The sequence below is a fragment of the Aspergillus pseudoviridinutans genome, assembly GCF_018340605.1.
Source record: "Aspergillus pseudoviridinutans IFM 55266 DNA, scaffold_9, whole genome shotgun sequence".
In the NCBI taxonomy this organism is placed as follows: Eukaryota; Fungi; Ascomycota; class Eurotiomycetes; order Eurotiales; family Aspergillaceae; genus Aspergillus; species Aspergillus pseudoviridinutans.
This window is the reverse complement of record NW_025091289.1, coordinates 1,120,146-1,129,370: the sequence shown is the minus strand read 5'-3', so window position 1 is coordinate 1,129,370 and position 9,225 is coordinate 1,120,146. Positions and strand designations below refer to the sequence as shown.

General features: G+C 49.5%; 3 protein-coding genes across 3 annotated transcripts; 1 reads left to right on the top strand and 2 right to left on the bottom strand.

Annotated features, from left to right (window-relative positions):
* Positions 1–711: 711 nt before the first annotated feature.
* atm1 (ATP-binding cassette Fe/S cluster precursor transporter ATM1) lies at positions 712–3,249 on the bottom strand (the record flags this gene model as incomplete). Its single annotated transcript, XM_043307049.1, has 7 exons — positions 712–821; positions 886–1,102; positions 1,166–2,212; positions 2,267–2,535; positions 2,597–2,711; positions 2,768–2,827; positions 2,890–3,249. 7 exons carry the CDS (start codon positions 3,247–3,249, stop codon positions 712–714), a joined length of 2,178 nt encoding a protein of 725 aa, XP_043162984.1.
* Positions 3,250–4,146: 897 nt separating this feature from the next.
* Positions 4,147–5,734, top strand: Asppvi_011214 (AIM24 family protein; the record flags this gene model as incomplete). The annotated part of the gene is made up of 7 exons (XM_043307048.1): positions 4,147–4,348; positions 4,427–4,545; positions 4,620–4,691; positions 4,746–4,916; positions 4,967–5,085; positions 5,135–5,354; positions 5,411–5,734. The coding sequence occupies 7 exons, from the start codon at positions 4,147–4,149 to the stop codon at positions 5,732–5,734; spliced, it is 1,227 nt and encodes a 408-aa protein (XP_043162983.1).
* A 796-nt stretch (positions 5,735–6,530) lies between these two features.
* On the bottom strand, positions 6,531–8,728 carry Asppvi_011213 (kinesin family protein; the record flags this gene model as incomplete). Its single annotated transcript, XM_043307047.1, has 3 exons — positions 6,531–7,931; positions 7,991–8,400; positions 8,458–8,728. 3 exons carry the CDS (start codon positions 8,726–8,728, stop codon positions 6,531–6,533), a joined length of 2,082 nt encoding a protein of 693 aa, XP_043162982.1.
* Between the last annotated feature and the right edge of the window lie 497 nt (positions 8,729–9,225).

The window sequence follows — 9,225 nt, the reverse complement described above, 5'->3', positions numbered from 1 at the left end:
TGGCTGATTTCTGGCGTTCTCGTTGGTGTCTTTGGTGCGATGGCCCCAAATAGTGCAGCGAAAGTACTCCATATCATACGAAACCATGCGGGATATTGAGCCGAGCGGGAATAAGTGTGTATAAGTGTGTTGGCCTTGGTAGTCCAAAAACCATGTGGCGCGCACGGATGGAAAGAGGGAAAGATAGCAATATAGCGAGAATTCATCTAAGAGTTCATCTATCTCGTACATTAGACTGACAACCGTCTTCTTATAATAAAATTATTTTAGCGGTAATGAGCACGTCACCATTGACAGCACCCAGGCAAGGATTTTGGTTTGCAACGGAGTATCACTAGTGACGTTGTCCAGTGTTTTCTGGGTTACATACTCGGTCCCCACGTTGGCTGGGGTATGAACGGACTTACCTGCCTCAGCGCCCAAGACACTCCTTCTGTACAATTTGTATGGTGGCTAAATCAATCTAGCAAATCATTTTGCCAGATCTCACTCTGGATGAAGCCTCGTCCTCAATGGAATTGATCGGTTCGTCACTTATGATGTTTACATACGCTTCGCTCAGAGAAAAGGAAGCTCGATCAACAGTTTTGTGCCCTCGTCTAGTTTAGACAATCATATACGCACAGAGTACAGTCGCATCAATCCAGAATTATATATGTACATCGATTGACCCGTCGACAATAATCAAAGGAAGGTTGAGGAGGTATTTTACTATTTTTGCGCTTTTGGCCCGGGCGCCATATCCCTCTCTTTCGGCTCCACATCGTCACGCTCAGTTTCCCGTTCAAGCTCGAGATCTTGTGCCAGAGACATTTCTTGGGCTGCACAATCCATCATTAGCTCCAGTTCAATCCGTATGTTCGTATTCCTGCCGAGTATACTCACCATTCCACAGCTCAGCATAGATGCCATTCTGATCCAACAATTCTCGGTGGGATCCCATTTCTGCCACACGTCCATCCTTGAGGACGAGGATCTGGTCGCTGTCGTAGATAGTTCGCAGTCGGTGCGCCACGAACACACTGGTTCGCTTCTTTTCTTTCAAAATGCTGTTGATGTTTTGCAACAGTGCCTGTTCCGTGTATGTGTCGAGCGCGGAGGTCTGTATTCTTTCAGTCAGCTATTTCATAACTCAAAACCAAACTTCGGTCCTCGCATATCATACCGCTTCGTCAAAGAACAATAGCTCCGGATCCTTCAGAATCAGGCGAGAGATGGCTAATCGTTGCTTCTCACCCCCTGAAATCATCATACCTCTTTCTCCCACCGCAGTCTGATAACCTTCGGGCAATTTCTGAATCAAGCCATCAATGCGTGCTCGTTGAGCGGCCTTGTGCACTTCCTCATCGGTTGCATCGATTCTTCCATAACGGATATTATGGGCAATGGTGTCATTAAACAATGGCGTATCCTGCGGCACAACTCCAATCGCTTTGCGCAAGCTCTCGAGAGATACATCACGCACATCTTGGTCATCAATCAGGATTCGACCCTCCTGGACATCATAGAATCGGAATAAGAGTCTCAGGATAGTGGACTTGCCGCATCCACTAGGGCCCACGATTGCGAACTTCTGTCCTGCAGGAATTGTAAAGCTAGCGTTCTTGAGGATGGGACGATCGGGGTGATAGCCGAAGGTGACATTTTCAAACTTGATCTCACCTCCTTTGTGGAGCTGGAGCGGTTTGGCGTTGGGTTTCTCCTTGATGTTGACGTTGACCTTTTGCAAATTGAACAGCGTCTCCATATCTAGCAAAGACTGACGGAGTTCACGATACACTGATCCGAGGAAATTAAGGGGTACTGAAAGCTGAAAGACCAGCTGATTGACCATAACCAGGTCGCCAACCGTCAAGTTTCCGTTGGCGACTCCGTTGGCGGCAAGATACATCATTGCGGCCAGCGCGCTCGAGAATATCATATTTTGGCCGGAATTCAGAAAGGCAAGGGACGTCGTCACCTTGATGGAGGCATCCTCATAGGCCTTGAGTGCTTTATCGTAGCGCGCCACCTGATACTGTTCATTATTGAAGTACTTTACAGCTTCGTAGTTGATCAGAGAATCGACAGCCACCGTCGCTCCACGGTTATCAGCTGCATTAGCCTGTTTTCGAAATTTGGTTCGCCAGGCAGTAGTTGTGATGGTGAAGCCAGTGTATGCGACCATCGTTGCCGCTGTGATCGCAGCAAATTGGAATCCGTATTGGTAAGTCTAGCACTATTAGTCGCCGGGCAGTCCTGCCTACGATCAATTACTGCGACTTACCAGGATACCGCAAACGAGCGAGATTTCCAGAGCAGTAKGTACCACATGGAAAACCATGGACGTCAGCAAGAAGCTGATACCTTTCGTTCCACGATCAATTGCTCTTGTTAATCCACCAGTCTGGCGGCTGAGGTGAAAGTTGAGATCCAACCGCAGCAAATGCTCAAAGACATTCCGCGCAACCCTGCGAATTGCTTTCTGAGCCACGCTCGCGAAGACAGCGTTGCGAAGCTCTTGGAATAGAGTAGCTCCGATTCGGGTAGCTCCGTCTAAAAAGCGTTTTTGTTAGACATTATTGTATAGTTACCCGCCAAAGCAGCTATCGCTTACATGCAATAATCATTGAACCAGCCACGGTGTATGCTGTTCCGCCGACAGTCGCAAAGTCGATGTTCATCGAATCCACGATGGTTTTGAAGTAGAAGGGAACTTCCACGTTCAAGACCTAGGTCCCCTTTGTCAGCTGTCATTTGATAATTTTGGCCTTTAAAGACCTCTTACCTTTGCTCCAACCAACAAAGAGAGCGCAGTTCCGACACGTAGTTTGGTACCCCAGTCATCCTGCATTATACAAAATCAATACTCATGTATTGCCAGAATATGAAGGCCTCACGGTGCCATACCTTTGGCCAGAGATACTTGGCCATTTCCTTGATGATAGCCCAGTCTGCCTTCCTTTGTTCCTTGTTCGCAACCGTCGTCTCGCTGAGGAGGTCTTTCTTCGCGGTAGTCGCATTTCGTGAATCTTTCGGTGGGTTCACACTGGCGGATCCCGGGGTAGGTATGGGGTTCGCAGTCTTCAATTTCGATGCAGGATCTTTAGGTGCCTCCTTCCTCGACGGGCCGTTAGCCGAGGAAAATGCTTTATATTGTATCCTGTAGCCAGCGGTGGCCCACAGCGCTGTGCGTGGAATGGCGAGACCACCGCGGGCGAAGCGCCTGGGGAGACGCAGGCATGGCGATCGAGCTGCTCCGGGCAGCATTATGGCCGTAGATCCTATCTGACGACGGCTTCACTCTGATTTATTGTCAGGAGACCATCATAGACATGGGTTCTTGGGTGTAAATAGCTCGCTGGCCATGCAAACCGCCGGGTTCGGAGGTTGAGCTCGGCGGGGACAATCTGCGTTGCTCGTGAGGTACTCCCGGATTCAGTTACACTCTCGGCATGAGAAACTACTTCTGTTAGATCTAATCAACAACTTTTGCGGGAACTCAAGAAAGATGATAACAAAAAGGAGGAGATCCTGAAGACATTCAGAAGCACGTAATGGCAGAGATAACATCAAAATGCGTTGCTCTGTCGCAATCGCCAATTTGCTTCTTCCGGTAATTACACACGAACGCTGGTATTACAGCCAGCGCAATTTCTCMGCACTGCGTTTTCAGATCCATGAAGTGCTTACAATAGGTTCAAGCTTGATTAAGTAGAAATGAACCGACAGAAGAGAATGAACATCTATTTCCTGCTGCAAGATCTCAAATCCTAGCTGGAAATAAGAAGGTGAGTGCAGGTTTATCGCGTAGCAGGGACCTTTTTCGCATGTGACATCACAGGACCGCATTAGAGGAGATGTTTTCACATTTTTGGATGGGCACACAACAGTATCTCCTATGACTTGCTTCATTGGTAGAAGCAATTGAAAGCTGCTCAGTCCATCATCAAGCTCCTAGATATCTACTTAAAGGATCCCCAGCGACATTCGAGTTTACGCTCATAGAAGAGCAACCTCCAAGGCGGTGTTGAGTTCAAGCCAAACGCTTTACCCAATTGGGAATCTTGAAATCCGGGCAATCGAGGAGCGTCACTCACGGCCGGCCCCATAGTCTGACACTCGCTTTTTCGCAATACGTCTTGAAAATTTGCTGTAGGTTCAAGGATGAGTCAACCCTTGAGAGGAGGTGTTCGGACTCTATCCTCCATCCGAGCCGGCCCTCCGCGGGTGCGACGGGATGGTGCATCGCTTCCCCGATGGCAGACGAGATGCGTACAAATCCGCGCGGCGCCTTCGGAGCGACCAGGAGCAGTTAATGGGGATCAGCTCGCCATTGTCGACACACCAAGCTCGGCAGAGTCAGCCGGTATGTGCATACTGAGATGATAGCCCCATTTGCAGTTGTCCTGAGCGCAGACACCCTCGCTAACAACATTTGAGACAGATGCGCGATTCGATGTCATTGGCGCACCCTACTCTTTGCTCTCAGTTTCGCTTTCCGCTTCACAGAATCTTTATACTCGACGAGGGACACTGGTTGGATTAAGTGGGAAAGCAGACAATGTATGAAGAAGACCAGTCATTTTCCACGCTTTCGCTGAGGTCACCCTGCTGACTGCTCTCGGCTTGATTTGCAGGTGGTCTCGACATTAAGCGTTCTTGAGCCTTTCCGAAGAGCCGCCGTCGGCATCCCATTTCTCTACCAGAAGGTCTGGAGCTCTAAGACATCATGCGCGAACGAATCATTGCTGAAATCGGGCTAGGTATCGTCGGCGAGTCCAGTAACGGCGTTGGTCTCCGTTCGATCCCCAGTCACCTCTTTCGCGGTTGTCCGCCTCGATGGCTCGGTGGACTGGATGATTGCTCAAAGACGAGCATTGCTCGCCTGGACTGGTCGCACTCTCACTGTCCGGCCAACGATCAACACAAACCTGGTCCGTTAACCCTATATATCTATGAAGGAAAACTGCGCTAACTTAAGCAGAGCTTGGCCCACTGGGGTAGTTCAGAGGTGACGGGACGAGGGCTGCTGGCACTGGTTGGCGCGGGTCAATTATATTCAGTCGAGTTGAAGGCCGGGGAACAATACATTGTACACCCCAGGTATGCACGTCTCTTTTCTTTTGACGCATGTGGCTCTAACACATTGTAGTAATGTGGTGGCCTACACCATGACCTCCAACCCACCACGCCCATACCGTTTCAAATCGACAACACTGAATTTCCAGGTTCCAGGCCTCAAGAGCCTGCCTAATTTCTTCCAGAACTCCAAGTTCATTCGCGACATGGCAGACTCAGACACATGGAAGACGACAATGAAAATACTGCACAAGGTTCGCACATGGTCCCGAATGACCATCTGGGGAGACAGGGTACGAGCCCACCTGCAACCGTCTTCACACTATGAACTAATCGAATATGTGACCAGCTTTTCCTTCAATTCGACGGCCCTACAAAGATCCTCTTGCAAACCCGTGGACCTCGTATCAATGATATCATGTCTGCCCGTGAAATCAACGAAATCGCGGATACGCCGAGAGGACTGACCTTCGACCCTACAAAACCTACTGAACAACCACAGGTAGATGGAGAGGAACTCAGAAACGTCGCCCATGAGGCTGTCAATGCAGGTCCTGGACCGTCGCGGACAATCGAGGAACTGGAAAATGAGATGAAAGGGATAAGCCAGAGTATCGCGACGCTCACCAAGGAAGGGAAAGTTATCATTGAAAAGGTTGCTGAGAAGAAGTAGGATGCAGTTTTTTTTATGCATAAATTCAATAGCGACCACTTGGGATTTTTCAATGTTGCAAATTCGATGTACTATAGAATAAGACAATTAGCTTCGTCTGATGCTTATGAGCCTTCCCTGCCTCTGAAGGGAGAGCTTTTGATCCATTTGTCATTGTGCCATATGCCCGCTCGAGGAAATCATGCGTAAGTCAAAAGAGCCAGCAGTCTTAGAACAAAACGCAACATGTTCTGGCCTTATTGATCCTGCAAAGGTATGTACGTAGTGTCCTGAGGCAGGCCGTTCGAGTTTACGGTCCTTTCACTTTTCTTCTGGCTGTTGATCCCTTATCATTGGCCATGGCATGCAACTTGCTCAGTACCTAAGTTATCACGAGGTACGATTCTACCAGGTAGAATCCATCGAAATACTCAACTGAGCTACCTAGTGGATGTCTGATCAAGGTTTTACATGGAAAGAGTATGTTTGATGCATTATTTCACATATGACGTCGATTGCTGATATGCTTTGACGTCTCGACTAGCGAGGCAGGTGCCTCATATCTGTATTCCAAAGCTGCGGAAAGTATCTTCCCGCGCGGAGTCACCACCCTCCGTCGCGTTCCGCGCTTCAGCAAGGACCAGAGCCTGGCCTGCATAGAGGCCTTGAGTCCATGTTCAACATATGGCTAGGGGTGGCTGTTTGCAACCATCTGCCGCAACGTGATGCGGATGCTGCGAAAGACAATTGGCGAATGAGGGGATCTATCAGAAGACGAAAAGCGTCCTCTAATCCTGCTGAGAGTACACCTCAAGAATCAGCCAGAACAGATGACCTCACTTGGCAACTGTCCCCGCCTTGCTCGTAACGGATAGCGAAGCGTGCCGGGCGAATCCGGTTCATCTGGGCTGTCTTTACTTGGGCTTTTGGTTCTGGTACGCTTTGAGCGCTTTGGCTGACAGCTTTCGAGAAGATCGTCATCACTGTAATGAGTTAGGCTCTCTTCATGCTGTTCGTAATCTTCGTCAGATTCAGCAGCTTGGCGTTTTGTGCCTGCACGTGCTGGCTGTTTCTTGATCGACAAGATGCTTCCGAGGCCGGTTTTGTGCGCTGAGGGCGCATGGCCAGTGAACTCGGTGGTCTGCTGCTCGTGCTGCCTGCTCTGCATGCGCTCTTTCAGAGCGGCAATCTTGGTCGCGAGCTTCTCGTTCTTTGGAAAGAAAGGGAGCGCCAGCTGATACATTTTCAGGGCCGAAAAGTCCTCCCCTCGCGCCTGATGTTGCTTGCCCATGAGTAGGTACGAAAGTCCTTCGGCTCTGGCGTCCTCTGTGCCTTCAATCCGCTGCTCCAGTATTTCCAGACGTTTTTGCAGTTGTTCATTCATCTCACAGACTTGACTCTGCTTCGATTGCTCACTGACAGCCCGCGCAGCAAGGATCTCCTCAACTTTCTTCTCGACCATTTCTTCAATCATTGCTGTAGAGATTTCTTCCTGCCGTTTGCTCGGCAGAGATGTCTGCGCGGTCCGAGTAGTCTTCGATGTTCTGTTCGGGTGTGCTCCGTGAAGATCAGAACTCAATGAAGGCCTCTTCGGCCCATCAGCTCGTTTGAATTGCGCCGAATTTCTAGAATGGGACTTATCCGAATACACGTGGAACGCTTTCACCGGCTTGCCGTCGCCAGGTTTCGATGTATCTTTGTTAGTTGGTACAGTCAAGTTGACATTAACAGAGGCCGTCAATGACCGAAGAGGCTGCCGCTGAGCACTTGCCGTTGAGGCTCGTGCCACGACCCTCGGTGGTCCTTTGAACATAGGTTCATTCTCCACTTCGCGAACTTCGATCTTCTTGGTACGATTTGCGAAATTTAGAGAGCTGAGCGTATCTAGATGATAAGACTTGATTGGCGCGAGGTTGAGGATCATGACGGTCAAGCCATTGTTCTGGCCCAAAGATAATATCCTCGTCATTTTCGACTCACGGTATGGAATTCGTTGTTGTTTCTTGCTGATTGCTTCTACGCATTGCGCAAGGACGAAAAGACTTTTGTTAATACTGGCTGATTCAACCATGCGTTCCTTGTCGTTGTCCGTCCGGCGGTTATCCTCTGACCCAGCGAGGTCAATAGCAGATGCAGTGCTGATGCGAACCTTGTCACCGGAGCTGATGGTCACTTTCACACACAGAATGGCGTGCGATCGGGATGAATGAGCATTTAACTAGGAACAAAGTTAGCCTCGCCTAACATATCCTCATTTTCGAAGCCATGTCTATTGACCTTTGTTGCAGATGTGGATCTGTTGATATTTGCATGGTCGTACAGGCTCTCGAATTCTTTCAGGCTGGTGCACGGTTTTTCCGTCAAGCCTACGACTACAGTCTTCCCGCCATTGTCCCGAAGAGGCAGCCCTGCTAGTGTCCTCTTCTCTGGGGGTTCGAACAGATCGAAGACTTTGTCATTKTAGATCTCATAGTAGCTCAAGGCAACCTTGGCAGTTGTTTCTCCTTCGCTGTCCTTCTCGATCTTCCTGCTGCGTCTGTATATGCTACTCAGAAGACGCGGAATAACACCTCTCTCCGCCAGGCTTTTACCGCCTCGCATAGTATGTGTTTTCCCCGTTCCGGTGACCCCATATGCAAATATTGTGACATCGAAACCGTTGAAGAGGTGCTTGACTGTGGGAGCAACTGAAGGAATAACGTCAGTCTATCATGGCGGTCAGATCAGAGGAATGCATGACGAACCCTCGGCATCATAGAGCTCTTGTTGCGAGGCATCTGCATCATAAACGGCATTAAACTGGAAAGAGTATTCCTCGTTTTCGTTCTTGGGATTGGGGATCCTGACAACTGTATCTCGGTCCCTCAGCTTTGCAACCGCCGAATTGCCCCGGGAGCTCTTTTGGTCGCCCTTTGGCGGTAAAGTATGACTTGACGGACCAGTGCGAAGAATTACATCTTGCTCACGCTCCGCTTTCAGAAGTGGCCTGACACGGGCCACGACTCGAACACTCATATTATCTGTTAGGCGCTCGTTCTATCGGGCCTTCTCGTTTGAAAACGCAGTTCCCACGCGACTGGAAGTACCGTTGATCGAGATCTGAGCTAATAGTTCGACCGTGTGCGCTCCTCCAACTCAGAATAAACTAGAGGTGACCTCCAGGGTTCTTAGGTTTCGCATAGCAATGAGGCGCTCGAATCACTCCGCGAATGGATGCACGATCAGGTAGGAGAATATAATCCAAATCAGAGCAAGGTGAAGATACGGTGGACTCGATAAATCAAGAACCCAAGCCCACAAACTAAAGCCAATGAACCACGATTAGAGCGAGGAAGAAAATAGCGCTTAGCGAAATACGCTTCACTGCAAAATATACACCCGCTAAGCACCTTTGGACTGAGTTGCTGTCAGAGAGGTTACTTAGTCGGCCGTGCTCTTGGAAGATAGGCAAGGATGTGCGCAGCTGGTGCGATGCTTAGCGGTCAGTCGCTGTTGGCACGGCAACCTCGCGC